Here is a 25,381-nt window from a genome sequence, read left to right on the forward strand (position 1 = left end):
AATAAATAATCAGCAAGAGAACATCAGGCACAGATTAAGTCCAACGAAGAAAACAATTTCAAATGGCCCATGAGAGGCACTGTGGACCAGAGAAAGCCTCTCTGAGGAGGGCTGAGGCCTAAAAGATAAGACGGGGCCGAAGAACTTTGGAGTCAGAAAGGAAAGCAAGAGAAAGGCTTTATAGCAGGACTGTGTTTCGTGCATGCAGGGGACACTAACATTGCCTCCATGGGCAGAGTAGGTGAATACGGGCCGGCTCCCAGGGAGGGGCGGGGGGTGTTGTAAAGCAGGGGAAATGTTTGCTTTGAATTCTAAGTGCAGTGGGGACCCATTGGGAGGATTAAAGAGCTGAGCTAGACACCCCCCAAAGATGTCTGTATCTGAATCCCCAAAACCTGTGCCTATGTTAAGGATCTTGAGATGGGGACATTATCCTGGGTCATCCAGGTGGGCCCGTCTAATCACAGCATCCTTATTAAAAGGACGTGGGGAGGGTCAGAGTCAGAGGAGCAAAGGTCAAAGTGATCCAAGGAGGGGGCATGAGCTAAGGGTGTGGGCGGCCTCTGGAAGGTGGAAAAGGCACGCAGCCCCAGTAACCCATCTCAGACTTCTGACTTCTAGAACTGTAAGATGATACATTTGGGTGTCTTAAGCCACTGAGTTTGGGGTGATTTGTTACGGTGGCCACAGGAAACTAATACAAGCACTACGGTAGGATTTATGTTTTTTAGAAATCAGAGCGATTTTAAAACTCGCTCTGGCTGCTGTGGACTGTAAAGCAGGAGGGAAGGGGGCAGACAGCTCCGGCAGGCAGGTGCCGGCGTTGCGGGGACCAGGAGGACGGCAGAGCCGATGGAAGCCAGTGTTTGGAGCCAGGAGACCCTCTGGAGGTGGAAGGGAGACAACTTGCTGATGGACCAGACCTGGGGACCGGAGGAAAGCTGCCAACCAAATCTCTCAGGTTTTACCTCGAGCGGTCAGGTGACTGGAGGTGCTTTTTATTGATATGAGCACGACTGGAGCTTAGATGAGATCATCCATCCAGCCTGTGGCAGACTTGGGACTGACACCTAGATATCCGGACTCTCAGGCCCAACAGACTTGGATCTGTGAGAATAATCTTATGAAGGAAAGGAGTTTGGGGCCGGGCGGCGGGGGGCGCTGGATGGTGCAGTTAAGCATCCCGTTCTTGATTTCGGCTCAGGTCATGATCTCACGGGTTCATGAACTCGAGCCCCACGTTGGCCCCCGCACACCCACAGTGCAAAGCCTGCTTGGGATTCTCTCTCTCCCCTCTCTCTCTGCCTACTCGGGCACGTGCATGCTCTCTCTCTCTCACACACAAATAAATAAACTTAAAAAAAAAAAAAGGAAAAGAGTTTTGGATTGTTTTGGCTAACTTTCAGTTATCACTTAGTGTATTAGAGTTCTCCAGAGGAACAGAACCGATAATGTGTGTGTGTGCGCGCGCGCGTGTGTATTTTAAGGAATCGTCTCACACAATTGTGGAGGCTTAGCAAGTCCAAAATCTTCAGGGTAAGCCAGGAGGCTGGCGACCTGGGGAAGAGTTGGTGTTGCAGTTTGAGTGCCAAGGCTGACTGTTGGCAGGATTCTTTCTTGCTCAGTGGATGTCAGTCTTGGTTCTATTAAGGCCTTCAACTGATTGGATGTGGCCCACCCACACCATGAAGGGTGATCTGCTTTCCTCAGACTCCACTGGCTTGAATGTTAATCCCATGTAAAAACATCTAGAATAATGTTTGTACCATGGCCTGGCCAAGTTGACATGTAAAATTAACCATCACATTTACTTTCCTTACTATTGGATATTGTGTTTTTTATCTGTATGATTAGTTCATGGTTGAAGGGAAGGGCAGAGAGCCAGCAATAACCTTGGGCCTGCCTACAGTTAGGGCTTGGAGGAGAGTAGGCAGAAGGACAAGGAACTGGGACCAAGAGGGTGGAGGGAAGCATTCCAAGAAGGAGGGGGCGTCAAGAGTTGCAGAGAGCGAGAGAAGGAGGAAGACAAAGGAGTTGCAGAATAGGACGATTTGGAGGTTGTCCGTGACCTTGGCAATGGACCTTGCAGGGCATGAGAGGGCTGTGAAAGAGAGAAGGGCTCTTTCACACACAGGCACCGGGAAGTGGAGGCTGGAAGGGGAGCAAACAGGGAAATGATGAGCAAACACAACGTCCAATAGAAAGGAGGCCGTGGTAAGGGGTGAAAGGGGGAGCTACTGAGACAGAGAGGTCAGGGTGGCCCTTCTGACACAGGGGTGGGAAGCTGAGAGTGGAAGGAAACAAGGAAGCTGTCCATCTGAAGGACTGTGCAAAGGCCCTGAGGCGAGGAAGGGTTTGCAGTGGTCGAAGAAGCCCAGCGAGGCAGAGGCTGAGAGAGCAGACAGCTGAAGCCAGAGGGATGCGGCCTTATAAGGGATGGTGTTTGGATTTGATTCCAAGTACAATGGAAAATCACTGGGAGGTTTAAACAGGGTAGTGAGTGATGGGATCTGCCTTATAATTTTTCAGGTTTTTCTCCGGCTACCGTGCGAAGCCTGTGCTGGTGGGGGGATAGAGCGGAAGCAGGGGGGATAGTAGGGGACGCTCACAAGCGGCCAGGTAAGCAGCAGCAGTAGGTGAGGAGTCCGTGGGTTTGGGCCGGGTCTGGAGGTAGACCCGACAGGATTTGAGATGGAGTGGATGTGGGAGGGGAGAGGGGTGAGAATGAAAACAACTCCCGGTTTCCTGTTTATCAGGTTCACTGCTGTTTACCAAGAAGGGGGCATCTGGGGAGAAAGAGGTTCTGGGTAGGGATCACGAGTTTAGTGTTAGCAGAAGGAAATTGAAGGCGTCCCCTGGCTGTCTCAGCTGTCTTGACGAGGGTGGGGCCCGGGTGGCTTGAGGGGTCAACGCTGGTGGCCGAGGGCCCAGTTGAGCCTGGCTGTGGATTTGCAGCAGCCCCCGTCCCAGGTAGCTGGGGGATTGTCCTGCAGAGCTCAGCAGGAAGAGGCAGAGGGTTTGCCCGGGGAAGGCCAGCACCGAAATCATCACTGAGTCGTCAATATGTCAAGAACCTGAGTTAGGAGGAAGGGAGCAAGGGGTCTGGAGCAGAAGGAGGTTATGGTGGGGGGCCTGGGGGCTCTGGGAGGTGGGTCTTAGAGCCTGTGATGTCAGTGATGGAACAGTTTGGGGGCCAAGAGGGCACGGCCACGTGAGCAGGAGCCTGCAGTGAAGTGGACGAGAATATCAGCACCGTCTGGGAGGTCCAGGAGGTGACAGTGGTGCTGGTGTGGAGAAGGTCCCCAGGGTGATGCTTGAGGCTGCTGTGGAGAAGAGGACCTTGAGACCGTTGTCAAAGTCCTGTGTGAGCAAAGAAGGCACCACGGGGCATGTGGCAGGTAATGTGGGTGAGGAGGAGTGGGGAGGGAGAGCAGCAGGAATCGAAAGGATTGGGGGCATTCGAAGGATGGTGGAGGGAGGGCCATGAAGGGAGGGTCAGGGGGAGAGGAGGCCGCTGGCACAGGCTGGCTCCTCACTCCTCGTGAGGGAGAGCCAATGGTTTTCCAGACCCCGCAGGGTGAGAGCTGCGTGTCCCAGGTGTGCCTTAGGGGAACCCCGTCTCCGTTACGACAAGATGGAGAACCTGGGAGGCTGTGTTTCTGGTGTCCCGGACACAGCCAGCCCTCTGGAAGGGATGTGGAGGGGGGAAGGGGAAAAACAGAGCTGTGCTCTTTGGGATGACCCCCTTATCCTCTCTCGCGGGGGCTCCTCACCCCCTGCCATGTCTCCCCCAACCTGCCTCTCAGCCACCTCGTCAATGCTGGGGGTGGCCCACTGCTCTCAAGGTAAAGTCCCTGCTCTTTAGCCTGGTACCCAAGCCCCCCTTGGAAAATTATCGTCTACCGCCCTCCCGCCACCTCCCTCTCGTCCTAAATCTCCGCACAGCAGAACTCCTTAGGTCTCCGAGGGTGCCACCGTGCATCAGGCCTCTGGCCCTCCACACGCACCGCGCCCTCTGCCCGGAACACCTTTTCCATCTCATGTGCCTAGAAAATGCCAACAAGTCTTTCAAGCTTCTCTGGAGAAGCTTCTCTGACTCCCTCCAGGAGTGGTGATCACCCCTTATTTTGTGCTGTCACTTTTCCCAGTCTTCCTTGTCTTATAAATCGGTCTGTCCCACTAGTCCCGGAGCCCCTCGGGAAGACAGACAGTGTGATGTTCGTGTCTCCACCCTCCATCACCAGCCTGGTGCCTGGGATACAATCACACTCAGTTAATATTTAATGCACTAGAGGACAAACTCATAACTAATTACAAGAGCCAGCGCGTACTAAGTATTTGCTATAATTCCTAGCACTGTGCTAAGCTCTTTAAATATATCACTTTCGGGGCGCCTGAGTGGCTCAGTCGGTTGAGCATCTGACTTCAGCTCAGGTCATGATCTCGGGATTCGGGAGTTCGAGCCCCACGACGGGCTCTGTGCTGATAGTTCAGAGCCTGGAGCCTCCTTCGAGTTCTGTGTCTCCCTCTCTCTCTGCCCCTCTCCCCGCTCACACTCTGTGTCTCAAAAATGAATAAATGTTAAAAATAAAATAAAATAAATCCATCACTTTATATTAGCCCCATGAGAAGGGTAGTGTAGATACTGTCCTTATACCCATTTTACAGATGAGGGGACTGAGCCTCAGGGAGGCGAAGTGACTTGCGCCAAGGACGTTGAGCTAGTTGGTGGTAGAAATGGGCTTTGAACTCAGGGCTAACCGAGCTAATCGCTAATGTGATTAACCATTATCCTATATTGCCCCCATGAAAGAGAGAATAACAAGATCTCAGAGATTAACAGGGTCGGGGAGACTAAGGTTTGTGGGGGAGTCTGTGATAAATTGATATTAACAAAGTCAGTTTTGTGTGTGTGTGTATAACAGTGATGGCCACGGTCACTGTTGGTTGCCTGCCCAGAAGCCCATTGTCCCTTCTTCAGTGCAACAGAGTTCTGCTTTTGTCCATGAACACTCTTCCCCACATAATCCTGATTGGTCTAAGCTGATAGCATCATCCTTCTTGTCTGCAATTGGTTCACTGGTGGACATGTGATCCGGTTAAATTAATTAAAGAAAATTGTGGTCAATATATGTAATACAGAATATACCATTTTAAGCATTTTAAAATGCCAGTTAACTCTTTAAAAACAGACTGCTGGACTTGTTGCTGGACTTAGTGGGGAAAGATGTGGTGCCTGGAGCTCTTGCAGCCATCTTGTGATCAGGAGGGCAGTAGCTGTGGTGCTGAGGATGGTAGAATGAGAATATAGGAAAGAATCTGATTCTCGATGTGGTTGCTGAGCTGCTGGATCATGCCTACCTCTGCCCTTCTTGATAGATGAGATAATAAACCACCCTGCTGTCTAAGCTATTTTGAGCTGGTCTTCTATTACTTGTAGCTGAAGGTATACTGGTAAGGTGACAACCCAGCTGGGAGAACAGTTCTCACCTGGTAAAGGATGACGTCAGCTATAAGGAACTTTGCTGATCTCTAGGAGCTACAGCCCAGGCCTGCATCCACTGACCTTTGGTCTTCTAATGAGAAGGGTGATCTTGGTTTGGGTAAGGACTGATGATGACCTGAGATGTCATCTGAATCAGCTGGCAGGATCTACAAAAGGCACAATCCCGGTTGTCCGGAGGTTCAGTTCACCAAGCATCAGTTAGGTATGTTCATGGTGCTGGGGTCCTCAGGGTGAATCAGACACAGGTTTTGCCCATAAGAGGCTCACAGTGCAGTGGGAGAGACAATCACAGGCCAGTGATGAGTGATGTATAGGTCTACACAAGGTCCAGAGCCTGACGTGCAAGGTGGCTGGGTAAAACTTCATGAGGGCATTTTGAAAGACAACAAGAGAAAGGGTCAGAGAGAAAAAAAAAAAACATTTCTTGGAAGAATGGACAACATATGCAAATTCAGGACAACCTGGCTCCCTCGGGGAAAATTACAAGTCATTTAGCGTAATGGCAACCGGGTTAGCCACCTACAGGTCATATGTCTCTGGGCAAATTACTTGACGTTTCTGAGGCTCAGAACTCACATTTATAAGAGAAAAAGAAAAAAAAAAAAAAGGAAAGGCAAATGGCTGCAAAATTAGGCAACAGAATATATATCCAAAGCACAGGGCTTGGCATATATTAGGTGCACAAGAAATGCTCTTTATTTTCGTCACATGGTTCTAATTCATTATCTTCCCTGACCCAGGTGGTTTTCTTCCCTTTCTCACTCATTCCTGAGCCTAGTAGTGAGGCCCCCCAACTCCCGCAGACTTTTCCTCAGGCAGGAAACCCGAGCCCACGGCCTGGCCTAAGACATCTTCTAGGGCTGGATGGTTTGTGTGATTCCTTCTCTTCTCTCTCTTTTTTCCCCTAAATGCAACAAAATAAAACCAAACAAAAAGCCCAACGCCTGGCGTGGCTCGTCAGGGAGTTATGCAAGTGTGTAAAAAAATAAAATAAAATAAACACTGCGTTTTCGGCATTTGGGGCTGTTTGATTAGGCACGGAGCAGAGCCAAGGGCCGGTGAGACATAGGGAAAGCTCATAGGGCAGAGTGGACAGGGGAGCGGCTTTGAGAGGGAGCTGGGGGTGGGGGCAGGAGGAACTTGGAAATGGCTGTTTGCCTCTTGCAAACTTGGCAATGCTGTGGCTGAATGAGCCCAGCCACTGGGCATTTGGGACCCGACTGCTCCACATTCTTTGGCCATTCACCATCCCTGTTCCCTGGCCACCAGGACACTCCAGGGGTCATTCCATCTATTCCCCTGTCACTGTAAAAGACCCTGCACCCTTGTCTCAATAGTTAGGGCTCCCGCCTCCCGTCCTGAGGAGATCCCACAGCCTGTCTTGATTACTCACCACCCCTATCCGCGTCCCCCCCCCATCAGTATAGCTTTTCTGCTCTAACTTAACTCCTGCTAACTACAGTTTTAGCCCATTTTCCTTTAACCAGTCTGAAATGAAGCTGGAGAACAGCTGTTTGCCGCCCCAAGACGTGAGTCTCCCTCCCTCCCTTCATCAGGCTTGACTTCAACATCATGTGGGTCCCTGCGGGTGTCCGCAGCCCTTCAAGACACTCCACAGGCATTCACAGCTCCCCTGCCACTTACCAGGCTGTTGTAGCTTTCGTTTCACTGAACCCTCAAAACAGATGAGGCTCAGAGAGGTTAAGTCACTTAGGTAGGGCCACACAGCTGGTAAGTGATGGAGCAGGGGTTTGAATCTGGGTTTTATTTCAGAATTCCCCCTCACTCTTCGGCAGCATGTCCGTGTGGAGGCGTCCTCGCCCGGATTTACCAGAATCTCACAGCCTCACATTTCCTCTGAACTGGGAAGATGCTCTGAAGACTCTACCCTGAGAGGAGGAGGGCGTGGCCAGGACCACGGGCCCTGTCGAGCCTGTTCCTTGTCACTTTCTAGATTCCTGATAGGGAAACTGAGGTTTCGAGAGGCTCTCAGACCCAGTTCTGACCCCCACGGTGCCTGGAGCTGCGGCGGGTGCTGCGGCTGCGTGGAATCCCCAGGGTGCGGGGCGTGGGGAGGGGAGGAGGCAAGGGCAGAGGGTCTGCGCCAGGCCCCAGAGGACATGTGCCGCGGCCAGCCCCGCGCTCCACGCGCAGCGCCCCAGCTGCGGGCAAGCGCTTGCGGGAGGGGGCTACGGACTCCCGGGCCTGGCACTCCAGTCCGTTTTTTGCTGCGGATCCCGGCAAGGGGGGCCGGCTCGGGGGGTGGGACTGCAAAGGGGGGGGATTCCCTCCCTCGTGCGAGCGGAGGACTGGCCCCTCTCCGGGCTGGGAGCTCCGGCCGAGCGGAGGCGCGACGGAGAGCACCAGCGCCCGGCGGAGAGCGGGGAGCGGACCGCCAGAGTGGGGCTTTGCGGAGAGCGAGGGCCGGACCGAGCCGCCCCAAAGGACCGATGCGCCGGGTGGGGCGCTGGCCCCGGAGGGCGTGAGCCGCCCGCAGATTGAGCAACTTGGGAACGCGCGGGCGGAGCGCGGGCGAGCCGGGCGCCCAGGACAGTCCTGCGGCGGGCGGGCGGGTGAGCCGGCCGCGCCCTCGCCCCTCCCGGGCCTGCCCCCGCCGCGGCTGGCAGCGCGGAGGTGAGTGCCCCCGGAGCTGCCCCGTCCTTCTCCCTGGCGCCCCCTTTTCCCGGGACCCGGGGCGCCGCGGGCCGTGCCGTCGGGGCTCCGCCGAGCTGAGTGCGGGGGGGGTGGGGGCGGGGGGCGACAGCGAAGGGAAGGGGACTTCTGACTGCTGTCGGGTCGGAGGGCGGGAGAGGGCACCTCCTGGAGCCTCCCCTGCTTGTCCCGCCACCTCCGTCATCCCTCAAGCCAATGCGCAGCCCCCTCCCGGTTGCTGCCCGGGGTTCCCCTCAACCCCGCAGCCCCCCGGTGACTGTCTTCACTCTGAATCTCATCCCATCTGACTCTGACTCTGAAACTGACCGAAGCTGATCGGTCTGGATTCCCCAAACCCATCCGCCCTATTCACCCCTCCTCCCGAAGCCAGAAGTTCTTGATCCCCTGGTGTCATCGCCTCGGATCCCCCTGAATCCCGTGGCCCCCGGTTCCCCCCCGCCCCAGTCCCGCAGCCCGGGTCCGGGTCCGACGTGGCAGGCAGCTAGCACGGCCTCCCCCACTGCCCTGCGAGGTGGCGCGACTCCCTCACCCTGTCCGGTGTCGGGCGCTGAGGGACGGGGGTGCTGCTTGGTCGGGGAGAGGTGGGGGCTGTGTTCGCCCGGGGTTCAAAGGAGGGCAACGACGGATTCTGGGTGCGGGCGCTTGGGGGCAGGGCTTTTCTTGTGAAACTGGCCCCTTGGACTTTGAGAGTCCTCTTGGATTTGGGGGGGACAGCCAAAGGTCCGCCTCCCCTCCCCCTGCACCTGCTGGGCCTCTCCCGGATAGTGGGGAGGGAAGAAGAATTTGCGCGCGTGGGGCGCAGATGGAGGGACGTGAAGGAGCCTTTCCCCAATGCCCTCGGTGTTGGGGGGTGGGGGGCGGCCCCAGCACCTGGCTTGGCTCCGGCCGACACGCTAATCCCGACAGGTCGGGCAGGCACGTACTTGGTCCCGCCCCCCGCCCAGCAATGCTTCTGCCCCCGCCCGCCAGCCGCGAAACTCTCCACCCGTAGCCGGTCCCGGGGAGGGTTAATGAGAAATTATCGGGATGGTTTACATTTTTGGGTCTGTATCCGGCCCCGGACGGAGTACCAATTTATCCTGATAGTGTTACAGGCAAGAAGGTGAAAGTGACTCCAACCTTATGGGGGCACCGAGTCCCCGCCCTCAGCTCCACCCCCGGCCGTTCCCCTCCGCAGCCTGTGCCCTTCTCTGGCGAGACCACCTAACAGGGAGGGCACCGCCTCTCTCCCGGGTCTCCCGCCCCAGCTCTGCCTCTGCCGCCAGTTCCTTCCCCACCTCCGGGGTCAGCTCCCTGTCCCTTGCCTCGCCCTCCAGACACCCAGTCCTAAGGTTGGTAGCCCTGAGACCCTTAACCTGTCTGGACCAGGAAAAAAAATGGGAGTAATTCTACTTCCTTCCTAGAGTTGTGCTCAGTGAATGAGGGCCTAGCGCATGGCAGGTGGTGCAGGTACCTGATGAATGTGAGCCTTTCACCCTGACCCTGGCAGAGACAAATGCCCTTCCTTTCCCCCCTCTCCCCCCCCCCCCCAGGTGCCTGAGACCTTGATTACTGCCAGCAGTTCCCATCGCTGGCTCTGCCCATCCAGGGTAGTCTGTGTCCACTGCCCTTGAGGGTCGGTGGGTAGGACGGGCAGGGGCTGGCTGGAGCTAGCTGGATGCACCCACCTGTGACCTTCTGGGGCTGGGTTCTATGGTGTTTTCAGTCTGAGACCTGTCCAGCTTTAAAAATTGCATTTCACATACGATTCTGAATTTTCAGCTTCTCTTTTTAAAAACATCAGAAGGTCTGACCATATGAAACCATTATTTCTGCCCATCGACAATCAATCAACTGAAAGTGCTTGAACTTTTTCCCATCCAGTGATAGGTGAGGGAGGCCAGTGTCATTTGCTCCAGTGAAATTCCGATGTGGATCGTCCTGCCCATTTTCCAGCTGAGATCATGGTTCCATAGTGATTCAGGTGGGAGAGGGCCAGGGTGAGCATGGCAAGAGCCAGGCTGAAAGCTAAGCCAGAGTGGGGTGGGGGGTGGGGGCGGGGAGGATTGAAGGGAATAGAAGGAAAGTAGAGGCAGGGCAAGGAAGGGAGCTGACCTTTGCCGAGCACCAAGCCCGATGTGCCAGGCACCGAGCCAGGCAGACACAGGAGATGCATAGGAGACCTTTCCTGCTCGTAGGACCCCGTCGATGCTGATCGCAGAGTGAGACCCAGGATTTAACACCAGTTGATCTGCGTGGCCTTCTCCTGCAGTGTTTGTCCGGTGTAAGGACTCACGGCACCCCGAGCATGTATCTGCCAGGGGTCCCAGGACCTCACTTCCACACATGCCTCAATTAAAAGTTAACCCTGCCATGCTGAGTGATCGCATTGGGGCCAAGGCAACTGACCGTAAAGATCCAAAAATGGAGATTGCGTAACAGTGCTCAGCATCGTGTTTGGGATCCAGATGATACCAAAACAAAACGAAACGCCCGTCTCGCTTTTTAGATGACCACTGGCGTGTCGACACAAAATCGTGTCTTCTTGGTCACAGAAAATACAACAGCTCTGAGCGAGTTGTCATGAGGTGCCAGACACCGTTCTGAGCAGCGGCGTGCATTAACTCGTTTAAGCCATAAAAAACAACCACCCCCTTGCAGATAAGGACACTGAGGCGACCGCCCAGTTCCACCTGCGGTAACCGCTAATACATAGCGTGGCCAATATGGTGATCTGACTTCCGCCCTTAACCATCGTATGTTCTACGGGCCAACCTCTGGCTGAAGACCCCAGTTCGATAAGCTCAGCCGGATGACGGTGATTTGTAGGTGATGGAAGTGTGTGGTGGGGGCTGGGGAGCATGGAAGGCTCTGGCAGTTCACGCAGGGAGTACTGGAGGGGCATGTAGGGGCTGGCATTTGGGGGTGGCTGGGGGCGTCTCCCCTGGCTCCGGCTGCAGCGCCAGGTGGGACCCGTCAGCCTCGTGTAAACACTTCTCCGGGCAGCTTAACCACTTGAGTGTGACTGGCCTTCAAAGCCGGGCGGGAGAGGCCGAGGAGGGAGGTGCTGAACTCCCTCGTGGGATAATGATTTATCTCCCATGCAGGTGGGCTCACTGGGGCCTCCCTGAGAGGCGAAGGGGAAAGGGACTGGGATGGGGTGGGCGGGGCACTGCCACTCTAGCATTTCAGATTTCTCATTCGTAAGCCAAAAACTCAGCCAACTCTCAGAGCAAGCCTGTGAAATAGGCATCTTTGTCCCCATCCTATAGATGAGGAAACTGAGGTTCAGGGAGGCTCAGTGACTCGTTCAGAGGCTCCTAACCAGCAGACGGGAGGGCAGTGCTTCCCTGGCATCTCCAAAGCTTCCTGGAGGCTCGCTGTTCCCTTCTATCCCTGGGTGAGCGTGGGTGGGTCCGCACCAAAGTGTTCAGGGCAGCGCTCGGGCAGACCTCTCTGCTGGGAGAATGTGTGGGAGCGCGCGATCCTGAGCGTGAAGCGGGGTTTTCGGCGTCGGGCTCCAGACACATTTCACCGGGGAGGCACCGGCTCCCCCTGCCCCCATCACCCGGCCAGCGGGTCCAGAGACCTGGCTCTGGCTCTCGCTGGGCTGGGGGATTATCCCCATTCTCTGTGTCTCTGGCCAGGGCGGGCATTTTTTATCCTCTCACAAAGGCCAGGCCCGCAGGGCCTGCTGTGTCAGAGTTTCTGTGGCCGGGGGAAGCCTTGCTTCCTTTTCTCCCGCCAAGCCCAGAGGGCCACGCAGAGCCTGCCAGCCTGTCGGGGGCCACTGCTCCAGCCCCACAGGTGAAAGGCACAGGGGTGACTCAGCACTGGGAAGAGAGGGCTGAGGGGGTCCCTTACAGAAGGACAGAGAGAGCTCCTCCTCTAGAGACAGGCGATTGCTGCAGCATGAGGTCTGTAGGGTCGACCTAAAGAAGGACTTCCAGTTAGAGCCCGGCCAGCATCGGGCAGGGGTGGGGCCAGCTAGTTGCCAGTGATCCACGGATTTGATCTGAGTGTCTGCCATATTCCAGCTGCTTGGGTAGCCGGCTCCAGTCCCGGGTTAGGGGACTCTGCAAACTTCCTGGGAGAAGGGGCAGATTCCTTCTCCGGGGGTGCCAGGTGGGTAGCTTGTAACATTCAACCATTCTGAGTTCTCACAGTCTCCTGGCTAAGGAGAGCCACAGGGGAGGGTAGGAGGTATAAACTGGGGGGGACCGCGTGGTTCCCCAGAATTGACCTTTCTTTCTCCTCCCCTACCAGGTTGGTTTTTGGAGGCGTCCCTGCTGAGGTGACAAAGAGTTCTCCCACGTGACACCCCAAGGTGCCTTTGAGGAACGCTCTCTGGACCTCCCTATGGGCTGATGAAGAAGTTGCCTCCCCACACCCTCTCTGTCCCCAGCTGAGATTATGGTGGATTTGGGATACGGCCCAGGCCTGGGCCTCCTGCGGCTGACCCAACCCGGCAGGCGTTAGCAAGAGCCCTGCACTGTCCGCCCCCCCTCCCCAGAGACCACCCCTCCTACCAGGGGCCTGGAGTTGGCGAGTGACTATGCGGCTTGGGCTGTGTGTGGTGGCCCTGTTTCTGAGCTGGATGCATCTCGCTGCCGGCAGCCGGGGGATCAAGGGGAAGAGGCAGAGGCGGAGTGAGTAATGGAGCGGGGCCGGACCACCGCTGGCCTTGGGAGCGGGCGGGGGCCGCCTGGGGACTAGAGGGCCATCGGTGGTTTCCTTCTCTGATGACCATTGCAGATTCTACTCGTCCAACGCCACTTCGTACTTTACTCAGTAGATTATCCAGCTTGTGGATTGATTTGGGGGAGATTACCCACTCTGCAGATGACCCACGTTGTCTGTTTTCCCCTTTGTAGACTCCGCTTTCTAGATTAACCTCTCTCTTGTGAGGATCCAGTTTGTGAATTATGCCCCTTTGACATAACACCAGCTTTGTGTGGTATCCATGGAGATGTGTCCCCTACCGCTGTGGCCTGGGGTTCATGGTCCTCTCCTCACCGACAGGAGTTCAGGGCTCTTTTCTTTGAATCTTGGCTGGAGTGCAGCCCTCAACCCCTTGGGGCCAGGAACTCTGCTCAGCTTGGGCAATGGCTTTCCCTGCCCAGATCACCCACCGGGCAGAGACAGTGGAGCAGGGAGGCTCGTGAGACTATCCACTCCCGTGGTTTTTAACTCTGCCCGGTGGGATTCAGGGAGCTGCACGGGGGGCTGAAAGGGAGGCAGTGGGAAGGCGTCTGGCCCCACTGCCCACCCAACCAGAGTGCCTCACTCTTCCCTGCTTTCGGTAAGATTCCACGTAAGGTGTCACTGGAAAGAAGGGTCCTCCCAGTTTAAAAACTAAACCGAACTAAATTCTATTATTGTACAGATGGGGAAACCGAGGCTAGGACACGGGAGGAGATAATAGCCCTAAAGACACAGGGTCAGTATTGGAACGTAATTAGTTCCCGTGAGCCCAGTCTTCCTAAAAACAGAGCTTGATGGAAATCACGACTGACTGGGCAGCCCCGAGAGCCCTCGGGCCTCAGCCTGGCTCCAGCAATGGGGGACCCGTACCTGCCCAGTATGTAGTGGGAGTGGCCACTGTGTGTATGGGACCGTGCCAGGGAGAAGGAGGAGGCCGATGTTACAGACCCCCAAGGCCTGTCCCCCATAAAAGATGCCACGCCCCCAGGCCGGAGGCTCCACAGAAGTGTGGCACAACCAGACGGAGGCTCACCAGTAAAGGTGGAAAGGCAGTGGAGTTTTGTCGGGCCTCCGCGGGAGCGGCCAAGGCCAGAACCCAGCCCAGGGAGAGAAGCTCAGAGAATTGGTGAAGCTGAAAATCCCCAGCTTAACAAACAATTAGAGACGGTTAGGTTTAATCAGCAGCGAGGCCTTGATTTTCCTCCCTTCCTCTCTGTTGCGGCCAGCGTTTTGGACTCCATGGGCCAGATGCGGTTTAGCGGTTCATAACCAGTCTCCTCTGTTTCCAAGATGGGAGAGAGAGAGAGAGAGAGAGAGAGAGAGAGAGAGCAAACGGGAGGGAGGGACGACTCGTGCTCCCGAGACGCACACTGGCAGTCACGCTTCCCGCTCACAAGCAGAGCCACGCATCCCCCACCTCCCTAAGCCAGGGGTCGAAGAGCTGGGTTCAAGACTTTTGTACAGAAAAAAAATAAGTGAATAAAAAGCACTGGCCTGAGCCTGCAGAAAGGGCTCGGTCCCTGCAAAGGGCCATCAAATGCAGCAATTTTGATGGCTCTCCTTTTTTTTTTTTTTTAATGTTTATTTATTTTTGAGAGAGAGAGAAAGCGTGAGTGGGGGCAGGGCAGAGAGAGAGGGAGACACGGAATCCGAAGCAGGTTCCAGGCTCTGAGCTGTCAGCACACAGCCCAACGCGGGGCTCGAACTCACAAACTGTGAGATCGTGACCTGAGCCGAGGTCAGAAGCTCAACTGACTGAGCCACCCAGACGCCCCTAGTCTACGTGAGATTTTATTGTGTGTCGTGAGCACTTTGTAAAACACCAAGCTCTGTATAGACTTTGGGATGCACATCACTGTTATATAAACAACGTGTGGGCCATCTTGCGCTCGGGTTTTCAGGGTTGAGGGGAGGGAAGAAAGAGGCCCAAGATGTGATGTGTGGCTACCCTGGCCTCCTAACCACTGGACGGCAGAGGAGGCTGGCTGGCTGTGCTGTGAGCCTCTGGTCTGTCGACTCTGCCATCATCTGTAACTGCGTGTCAGTAGGGCTGTTAGAAGCCACCCAACGCGGCTCTGATCTGGAGGCACACACCAGTTTTGAGTCCAGAAATGGCTGATCGCATGTGTGATGGTCTCCCTGCCTGGAGGGGGAGAAAGTGAGCAAAGTGCTCTTCAGTTGTGAGTTACGAACCCTGGCAGATCGACTTCCTCCTCTCCTGTTCGCTGAGGACGCATCCCCTCCCTGAACCCCGTCTTCACTCACTCCGCCTCTTGTCTTCTCGCCCTCTCCTGAATGCCTTCCCACCTGGATTTTGTGCCCCTCACCCTGCCCTCATGTTCTCACTACTCCTGGCATTGGGGGCTCCTTCCCCTTACTGAGACCCTTCTCCTAACTGATTCCTGGGCCCCTTGCTTAGTCCTGCTCCCATGAAGCCCCCATTCCTTCACTGAACCCTGACTCCCCCATCCAACCCCATCCAGACTTTGTGGGAAAGTGAGATCAGGGAAGACTTCTCGGAGGAGATGACTTTAGTTCTGACGCTTGAAAGAGTTACTCAGGCTCAGGAAGTGGCAGAGAATGTTCCAGGAAGAAGGACCGATTTGAGCAAAGACACGCAGGTGTGAAATAGTGTGATGTGGCCAGACCCCCCCCCCCAAAATAGTTGTGGATTGCTGAGGGGTAGTGTTGAGAAATGAGGAGGGTAGGATCAGCTCAGGGAAGCTTTCCAGGCCAGGTGGAGAAATTAATAAGGCCAGATGGGTCTCAATTCTGCTGGTAATAGGGAGCCATTGAGGGATGTTGGGCAGGGGTGTTTTGGCTTTAGGAATATCAACTTGCAGGGGTTTTGCACAAGGATGAAGGAGCCACACAGGCCGCAGGGGAATGGCGGGGGGAGGGCACAGCCTTGCCTTCCTGGCCTGGGGAAGTGGGCTTCACTGAGGACTTGGGGGAGGGCAGGCAGAGCCGTGGGAGAGGGTTTTGTGAAGAGGTTGGGAAGCAGGCTCCATCCCTACTCCGAGTGCCCTCCACTTCATCCAGCCCACCCAACCTCCTCAGCCAGACTGCGGCCCTCCAAGGCTGCCTCCCCCGTATGCCTCCCTCCATCGTAGGCAAAGGGTCCTTTCGTATGGTGAATCTGGCCATGCCCTTCTGCAGTCACCTTCCCTGCCAATAGGAAAAAGCCCTATGTTCCATTCTGTGAATGCACTAGGATGTTCGGTGCCTCAGAGCCTTTGCACAGGCTGTTCCTCCTGTCTGGCACACCCTCTTCACCTAGCCGGCTGGGTAAGGGAGTGCCTTTCATTACTCATCCACTTACACGGTGCTAGCCAGCCCTGCCTGCCGCATCCCTGGGTGGGCCTTTGTTTATATCTCCAGGTCCCCAAGCTCCTAGCACTTCTGGGCACGTGTTAGGTGTGCCATAAACGTCTGTGGAATGAACGAGCCTCGGTTTTTCCCTTTGAATCATTACGTGCCCCCCAACACCCACCGTCTTCCTTGGACCCCCCTCTCCCCTACACAGACCCCCCTCCCTATGGCTGTCCATTGCCCCACTGCCCATGCATTTGTCTCACTAAGCCGAGAACAGCGTTGGGTTCCTATCCTTCTTGACCAGCATCCCTTTCCTCGTTGAACTTCCCAGCTTCTCTCTGAGCCCCTCCTCCTCTGCTGGCCTGTGAAGCAAGCGCGGCCAGGCTGCTCAGCCTCTGCCCGGGAATGCCTCTACTTTCACGGTGGAACCACGGATGCCCACGGCTTCCACGGACAGATCCCCGGGTTCTCTTCCCCGCTCCACAGCTGATTTCTTGAAGGAGATGTCTCTCCTTCCTCTGCTCCTCGACCACTGCCCTCTGCCCTCGCCCCCACCAGGGGTGCCAACCCCTGTCCGCTGCTGCCTCGTTATCTGACACCTCAGCAGCCAGGGTCCTGCCCAGGGTGCTCTCCTCTTGCCTTCCACTGAGTTAGGTCCCTACCTGTCCGGTTGCCCCTTCGCAGCCTCCTAGCCGCCCTTCTTTCTTCTGTCCCTCCCTTAACTTCCTAATTCCTCCTCTCACCCTCTGTGCCCACTGTCCACTGCCTCATGGGCCCCCATGCCTTCGGGACTGTTTTCGTGCCAAGGACTCCACATCGAGGTCTCCAGCCAAGGTGTTTTTTCTCTCGAGCTCCAGAGCTACGGGCTCGACTCCCTCATAGACACCTTCCCCCGGATGCCCCACAGGAACCACAACCTCAACCCATCCAAAACCCGACTATGCATCATCTCCCCCACCCAAACCTGCTCCTCTTCCTGCGGTCCCTCTCTCGGTGAAGGGCCAACAGCCACCCTGTCACGCAAGCCCAACACCTGGGAGTCACCCTCGGCTTGCACTTTCCCCAGCCTCTCGGCCCCACGTCCAGCCCATCAGCTGGTCTGGTTGCTTCTCCCACCTGAGTATCTTACCTATGTCTGCTCCTTTGCATCTTCTTAGTTCAGCTGTGTCTCTTCGAGCTGAGGAGTCTTCCTGCCCCCAGATTGCCGTCCCCGCAACCCTTTCTCCATACCACACAGTGATCCTGACCGCGTCTCCGATTTTAAAGCCCCCAGTAATTCCTCACTGCCTGTAGGGCAGTGTCCAAACTCCCGCGTACAGGTTTAAGACCCTTCCTCATCTGGGCCTGCTTCCCTCTCCAGCTTTCTGTCTTACTCCTCCCTCCGTGGTCCACCCCCCCCACCATGCTGATTTCAGAACCCGAGTGCTCCACGCTTTCTCTTGCTGTGTCATTGAGAGATCCGAAGAGAAATGCACACAGAGATCTGTTGTTGGTTGAATGCGAGGAGGATCGCAGTATTCTGAGGGGCCTTTTGCAAATCTGTCCTTAACAAAAGTGACAAGGATGGAATGAATGAGCATGGGGACATAGCTATAGTGGCCGGCAAATGGGACACCTGGATCAGTTCAATTATTGTAACCCAGGCAAGATGGGGTGCCTAGGTGGCTCAGTTGGTTAAGACTCTGACTTCGGCTCAGGTCATAATCTCGTGGTTCACAAGTTCGAGCCCCGCATCAGGCTCTGTGCCAACAGCTCAGAGCCTGGAGCCTGCTTCGGATTCTGTGTCTCCCTCGCTCTCTGCCCCTCCCCCGTTCATGCTCTGTCTCTCTCTTTCTCAAAAATAAATAAACATTAAAAAATTAAACAACAACAAAAAAGAAACCCAGGCAAGAATAGAGGGAACATTCATTTCAACAATGTATTCAGTAAGAATCTTGCATAACAGAGGATGTAATGTCTTGGGGGTAGAAGCAGTACCTAAAATCTGCAGTACCTTATTAATTTGTAACACAGCCGAATAAAGACTCAAAGTGGAAAAGTAGTCCCCAGGGCTCCCGCGTAACGCCAATGCAACATGTGAGTATTTTTGCTCTTAGAAGAACTAAACCAAGAACAATATTAATTGTTAAGTGCACTGGTCGATTAACACTGCCTCTATGCAACTAAATTCTATACTTAAAAAAAAAACAACAACAATCGACCCCTACTTCTGGTCCCCACGTCACCCGGCATGGTCCTGCCCTTGGCCTTCTTAAACTTCGTTCCCTCTGCCTGGAGCACGTGCGGGCCGCGAAGCCTTGGCCAAGTCCCGTCACTTCTCCAGGTCCTCCCCCGTAAAAATGAGGATTATAACATAATAACAGCACCTGCTTCATGGATTGTGCGAGTTAAGTGAGTGAACACTCGATGACCTCTGAGGACAGATTAAGTTCTGGACACTTGGTAGTTAGCGGCTGTTACCGTGGTTACGGCATTGTTACATGGTTGTGTTCGTCATGGTCTTTTTCGCTTCTTCTGCTCGCCTTCTTAACTCCAACTCATTCTCCTGTTCTGAAATCAGGGATCACTCCTCCCAGCAGCCCTCCAGAGTGGACATCCTCACGTCCCTCTCTGGTGGTGGCAAGGGAGGCACACTAGACACTGTGTTTCGCCCCTGGTCACATGCTGGGGACTTGGCTCCAGCTCTAGCCGACTCGGAAGCCTGAGCTGGGGGTCCACTATGCTGCGTGTAGTGGCAGTGGTCCCGCCGTCTGTTCTGATCCTCCCGGCCCTCCGTCTGCAGCCCGTGTCTCCAGCCCCTCGCTGCAGGCTGGGTCCTAAGTGGCTCATAACCTCTCTCCCTGTTCTCTTCTCCACCTGCTTGCCTTCCCATGGATTGAGCCTCCTTTAAGTAACCAGCCACACTGTTCTGCCACCTACCCTACAGACTCCTCCCTCCTGTTGGTCACTTCCGCCTACCGGTTATAGTCCCTAAGCTTCTCTTAAATCTGTTTCTGTCCATCTCCAACTGAGCAGAATATTCATTCAGACATTCTCATCTTCCTCACCTGGATGATCTGGTCCACTTCCTTCCAAATGGTCCTTCAGTCTCTGGTCTCCACCCACGCTGCCGGAGGAACCTTCCAACGTACAAATCAGCCCGGGTCCTGCACCTTGCCAATAGCTTCCTCCTGTCTAATCAGTTCGGAGAAATGTCCCAGGAAAAGCTCTGCAAAACAAGGGTTCTGTGGCCAAAATGTTTGGGAAATAAAGCTTCCTCTGTCCCCCTCTTAGGGAGCCACTGCACAGGAGCATAATAAAAGGGTTGAAGACGCCCTACAGTAAAGAATCCTGTTTAGACCTGTGGGACCCAGTGGTTCTCAGTCTTACCTGACGTAGTGGCCTTTTCTCCACAGCCTTTGATGAACATCTAGGGGAGAACATGGTCTCAGGAATGCTCTTTGGGAAACGCTGCCTGGCAGGATCAAGTTCAAATTCCTTAGCATGATATCGAAAGCTCTTATCTTTCGCCATCCCCCTCCCTACCCCTCCTGCACCCCAAATTATCTGCAATTCCCCTGGCTGTTTTACACCTCTGTGGCCCTGTTCCTAGAGGGCCGTGATCTCCACTTCCTAATGGACAAATCTCTACAGATTCTTCAAGAGTCGGCCCAAATGGCGCCTCCTTTGGGACTCCTTCCCTCTCTTCTTTTTGGGTTCACTATCGCCAGGCCTGCGGCTGTCAGCATTTGCCTGTCGGCACCACCGAAAGATCAGTTTGGAGGGTCAGGCGACCTCGTGTCCAGGCCCCTGGCGCTCACACTGCACAGGGTACTTGGGAGGGGCTCGGGGAGTGTTGGTTAAACAAGTCCATAAAGGAATGACATCGAAGGTTTGAGACCCCGTGCTGGGGCTGGAGATCACACCGCCTCAAAGGATGGCCAGGGTTTCTCAACCTCAGCATCAGTGCCATTTTGAACCAGACAATTTCTTGCGGGGGCCACCCCGTGCGTTATAGGATGTTTCGTGGCATCCCTGGCCTCTCTCCATACCGGTAACAACGCCCCTCCCCGGTGTGACAGGTCCCTAGACGTTGCTACATATCCCCTGGGGAGCAAAATCGTCTCTGGTTGAGGCCACTGTTCTGGACATAGTTATTCTAGTTGTTTTCCTATCTCTGACCAGATGATCCTTTGCTCAGATAGCTTAACCCATTGTCCTTCTTGACCTTAAATCTTTCTCAAGGCTAAAAAATACCCGCCTTCCATACCTGAGCCTTCGTACCTGAGGCTGAACCTTGCTTCCTCTGGGGAGGGTAGGGGTAGGTTCTGGGAAGCGTGCGGCTTCAGCAGCTTCTCCCGGAAGGGTAGAGCAAGACCGGAGAGCGAGCCTGTGTTGTGCCTGGAGGTAGAGAGACACTTAGGGTGGACGATGGCGCTTGCTTCAGGCATCTGTGCTAGTTCCCTTGAGAGATGATGCTGGGGAGGTTTACAAAGCAGTCTTTAAAAAAAAATTTTTTTTTAATGTTTATTCATTTTCGAGAAAGAGAGACAGAGCGCGAAGGGGGGAGGGACGGAGAGAGGGGGAGACACAGAATTGGAAGCTCTGAGCTGTCAGCACAGAGCCTGACGCGGGTCTTGAGCCCACGACCCGTGAGCTCATGACCTGAGCCAAAGTCGGACGCTTACCCGACTGAGCCACCCAGGCACCCCTATGAAACCGTCTTAAAGAGGTGCCATCCTGGCATGTGCCTCCTGAGCACAGTCATTACGTGGGAAGAAACCCCAATCTACTCACTTCCCAACCGTGTGGGAGCCTGGGAAAGACGGTGGTCTCGCCTACAGCCCCTCCTTCCCCCTGTCCCACCCTTGCAGTCAGTGCCGAGGGGAGCCAGGCCTGTGCCAAAGGTTGTGAGCTCTGCTCGGAAGTCAACGGCTGCCTCAAGTGCTCGCCCAAGCTGTTCATCCTGCTGGAGAGGAACGACATCCGCCAGGTGGGCGTGTGCTTGCCCTCCTGCCCTCCTGGCTACTTCGACGCCCGCAACCCCGACATGAACAAGTGCATCAGTGAGTGTGGGGAGGGCTGGAGAAGGCTCTGGCCCCCGGGGGAGGGTGCTTCGGACCGCTGGTAGCCGGCAGGAGGAGTAGAGGGGACACCGAGGGGTGGGGGGCAGGGATGAGGCTCCTGATTCAAGTATCCAGCTGCCAGCCAGACATCTCAGAGGGTCCATTCTCCTCTCCGGCTCAGCGGGTCCACCTCAGAACCACATCTCCTGCCTCCGGACGTGCACCCACCTGCACTCCTGCAGGGTCCTGAGCCACTCACACCACCGACTGGAGGGCCGGCCTCTCGGCCTCTCCTTGTGACGCCCCCGGTCCATCCCATAACCACATGGTGCCCGCCGCCTCCCCTCTCCCTCCATCCTCACTGCCATGGTCTCTCCCAGGCTCCTGGCACCTCTCCTCTGGAATATTGCAGGAGCTTGTTTATCTGTCCTCCAACCCTCCACACCACAGCCAGAAAGCCAGGTGCTTCTGAGACGTATGTCCTTTCCCAGGACACTTCTGCTTGAACCCCCGCCCCGGGCTCCCCTGACTGCGGGCAAGTTCAAGCCTCCCCTGCCTCCGCCCAGGTCTTCTCTCTGGCTGGGGTCCGCTCTATCAGCTGCAGCTCCGTGTGGTTTAAGGCACGGCCCATCCCACCTCTGTTCAGGCTCACGGTGGCACCCTGGGGGACAGGCAGGGAACACACTCTGGTGACCAATGCCAGTGCGCCTCCCAGTTGGCCAGTGCCTCGGAGTTTAGAATGCATTTCCAGACCTCCTATCAGTCGAGCCTCACAACAGCCTTTGGAGGGAGGTGGGACCTAAGTGACAGGGGTCCTTCTTTTGGATGACAACGGTGAGGCCTGGAGGGGGAAATGACGGCCCCGAGATCGGCCCTGGGTTCTAATCTCAACTCTGCTTCTCATTCGTTGTGCAACATTGGGATTTTGCAGCCTCTCAAATCCTCATCTTTAAAATGAGAGTGGTAGTTTTTACCCCCCTAGGGTTGTCATCAGAGGCATATAGAAAGCCCTAGATGTCTGGCGCTCTGTAAGTGGTACCTGCTGTTGTCTTTACTGTATTTCACCTGCGACCAAACCCAGGAATCAGCAAGAGAGGAGGGAGGCTAGTGGAAGAAACAGAGATAAAGCCAAGAGCCCAGGAGGCACAGAGGAAGGGTGGGGTGGGGTGGGGTGGGGTGGGGTGGGGAGCTTGTGAGGCTAGAGGTGGGGCCCTGGGGCTGCCCTCTTGGTCCTCGGGGTATTTGGGGTAGGAGTTCCTGGCTGTGCCAGCTCCTGGGAAACTAGCAGCCCCAGCTTCAGGTGCCAGAGACTGGGAGGAAGTTAGTCCTGCCCACGATCTGGGAAGGGAGAGATTGTGAAAGGCCCTGCCTACTTTCAGCCCTGTAACCCCCCCTCCCCCCACTTCCCCAGAGGAGGGAGAGCTGGCAGGAGGGGATGGGGAGGGACCCAGGAGTCCAGCCGGGGTGGTTCTTGGAACCAGACCTTACAGGGGGAGAGGAATTTGCCCTGGGATCTCTCCTCTCCCCGCCCCCCTCCAAGCAGACTCCTTTCGCAGGGCAGGAGGGGAACCAGAGCGTGGGATGTTGTGGGTGCAACGGAGAGAGGAAACCGTTGTATCCCTCCGTTCGACTCTGATCCTCTGACCGGGTGGCCCTCTAGGGTGCCACGACACGCTGGGACCCTTCTCTCTCGTCCCCACTGATCCCACAAGGTGTCCTGCCCTCCTCCTCTGAAAACAGCTGTCTTGGGCCTCACCTTGGTTCCAGGGCCTGGTGTGGGGTTTGGGGTGGAGTTAGCTGACTGTCCCTGGCAGACCCGAAGAGTGGCCACTTCGGCCTCCTCTCCCCACCCCGTCCTTGCCTTCCCTCCCACAGTCATGGCAGCTCTAGGCCAGAGTCCTGCCCTCGGGGAAGTGGGGGGGGGGGGAGGTCTGCCCTGTGGGGGGGGGGGGCTTTGGGGATGGGAGATGAGTCAGAGGGCCCCCATCTGGCCCTCTCCTCAGAGTGCAAGATTGAGCACTGCGAGGCCTGCTTCAGCCACAACTTCTGCACCAAGTGTAAGGAGAGCTTATACCTGCACAAGGGCCGCTGCTATCCAGCCTGTCCCGAGGGCTCGGCGGCTGCCAACAGCACCATGGAGTGCAGTAGTCCTGGTGAGTTTGCTGGGAGCTGTGGGCAGAGGGTGCGGGACCCCAGGGGAGGGGCGGGCAGGGTGGTGTGGGGGGCAGGGCGAGCCTGGGCCTGGGGGGGGCCGTGCAGCAAAGCTTACCCCCCCACATGCACCCCCACGACCCTGTGGGGTTTCTCTGCCCTCTGCACTGAAGATGCCTCCAGGCACAGAGCAGGTGGGGGAGACTCCCGTGGAGAATTCTGGGTGGGGGGAGGAGGTGTGACCCTCCCCCCCTTTCTCTCCCTCTTCCCTCTGTTTCTCTCCCTCTTCCCTCGCTTCCTGCCAGCACAATGTGAAATGAGTGAGTGGTCCCTGTGGGGGCCGTGCTCCAAGAAGAAGAGGCTGTGCGGCTTCCGGAGGGGCTCTGAGGAGCGGACACGGAGGGTGCTCCACGCCCCCGGGGGAGACCACGCTGCCTGCTCCGACACCAAGGAGACCCGCAGGTGCACAGTGCGGAGGACGCCCTGTCCTGAGGGTGAGCTGCGGCCTCGGCCTCCCCAGGGCTGGGAGTCAGGGACCGCCACGGAGGTGCGGCCGCTTCCGCCTCCTGCCTGTCGCCCAGGGCCAGATGGGAACCCCAACTCCGGGTGCCAGGTCCCGGCAGAGAGCAGTCCCCAGGACTCTGTGTGGTGGGAGCTGGGACCTTCAGTGTCCACATCCCTCCAGTTTCCCCATCTCTTGGGAGCCAGCTGAGGTTGGCACCGGAGGGACCCTCGGAGGTCAGATGGGGGCACAGAAGGGGATGCTAAGACCCAGAGAGGTGCGGTGATGTGACCAAGGTCACACAGGCAGTAGGCGGCAATGATGGGACAGCTGGCCCTGGGGGCAGGGGAGTCGGGGGCTGGGCTGTCCTGCTTGTCCTGAGAGCTGCACCAAACATCTTGGCCCACTGGGGCCCAAGGTCTGAGGAGGTCACAAGGATGAGGAGGGCGTCTGGTTCGTCGAGGGGTGGAGGGTGAGAGGCTCCCGGACCCCTGTCTCTGTGCCCATGTTTCAGGGTCCTCTGAAGTAGCCGCCAGTCAGAAGAAGCCTTGAGGGGTCCCCAGCTGCCTAAAGGCAGCGACTCCAGCCCCCCTGCTTCCCCCGCCCCGCTTCCTCACCACCACCCCCCCCAAGAGCCCTCGGCCATGCCCAGGGCCACCTCACTTGCTGTGGGACATCCTTTGTTGACTCTTCCTGCTGTTGGGGTTGCAGGGCAGAAGAGGAGGAAAGGTGGCCAGGGCCGGCGGGAGAACGCCAACAGGAACCTGAGCAGGAAGGAGAGCAAGGAGGCGGGCACCGGCTCCCGGAGACGCAAGGGCCAGCAGCAGCCGCAGCACCAGGGGACAGCGGGGCCGGTCACGCCTGCAGGGCTCACCTAGGGGCCTAGGGACATTCTTCAGCCTCCAGGCCCGTGCAGAAAGAGTCCAGCGCTGCTCTGTGTGTTGAAAGCTTTACTGAACTGGAGCGCTGGGGGCCCAGCGTTCACACACTCTCCATACGTATACGGACACACAAACACTCACACACACACACACACAAGGGTCCATGGCCAAACATGCAACCAGCGTACATGTGTGCATCTGTGCGCACGCGCACACACACACACACACACACACACACACACACACAATCGAGGCCACCGGATGACACTTTTATCTCCCGGACGTCACCGTGTGAACAGGGTGGGGAGGTGGAGGGGTCACCTCTGCCTGGCAGAGGGCCCAGCGTCACAGACTTGGTTTGCGATGCTACCAAGGGACATGTCAGAGAGACAATTTCCCCACATGCAAACCCAAACAGAGTGAAGACTTCTGGAGGAGCTGATAGGATCAGTCCAGGGTGGCAGACAGGAACCAAAGCTCAAGGCCTGTTCAGCATCTCCAGCTGTGTGACTTTATTATTGGAGAGTATTGTTACACACCCATGATCCGTGTCAGGGCTGCCCCGACTCTGAAAACTGCTTAAAAGTTTATTTGAAATTAAAAACAAAACCAAATGACAACAGTA

General features: G+C 56.2%; 1 protein-coding gene across 4 annotated transcripts; it reads left to right on the plus strand.

Annotated features, from left to right (window-relative positions):
* The first annotated feature begins 3,243 nt into the window (after positions 1-3,243).
* On the plus strand, positions 3,244-25,381 carry RSPO1 (R-spondin 1). Of its 4 annotated transcripts, none has more exons than XM_019430273.2 (6): positions 3,244-3,398; positions 12,425-12,807; positions 21,031-21,222; positions 23,226-23,375; positions 23,679-23,867; positions 24,587-25,381. In XM_019430273.2, exons 2-6 carry the CDS (start codon positions 12,714-12,716, stop codon positions 24,751-24,753), a joined length of 792 nt encoding a protein of 263 aa, XP_019285818.2. In that variant the 5' UTR covers positions 3,244-3,398; positions 12,425-12,713; the 3' UTR covers positions 24,754-25,381. The 4 variants fall into 4 exon arrangements, with proteins under 4 accessions (XP_019285818.2, XP_019285815.2, XP_019285817.2 ...); XM_019430270.2 differs by lacking the exon at positions 3,244-3,398 and adding an exon at positions 7,821-8,140; XM_019430272.2 differs by lacking the exon at positions 3,244-3,398 and adding an exon at positions 11,431-11,558.

This window comes from Panthera pardus, unplaced genomic scaffold (genome assembly GCF_024362965.1).
Source record: "Panthera pardus isolate Hobbes unplaced genomic scaffold, ASM2436296v1 HiC_scaffold_11, whole genome shotgun sequence".
Classification (NCBI taxonomy): domain Eukaryota; kingdom Metazoa; phylum Chordata; class Mammalia; order Carnivora; family Felidae; genus Panthera; species Panthera pardus.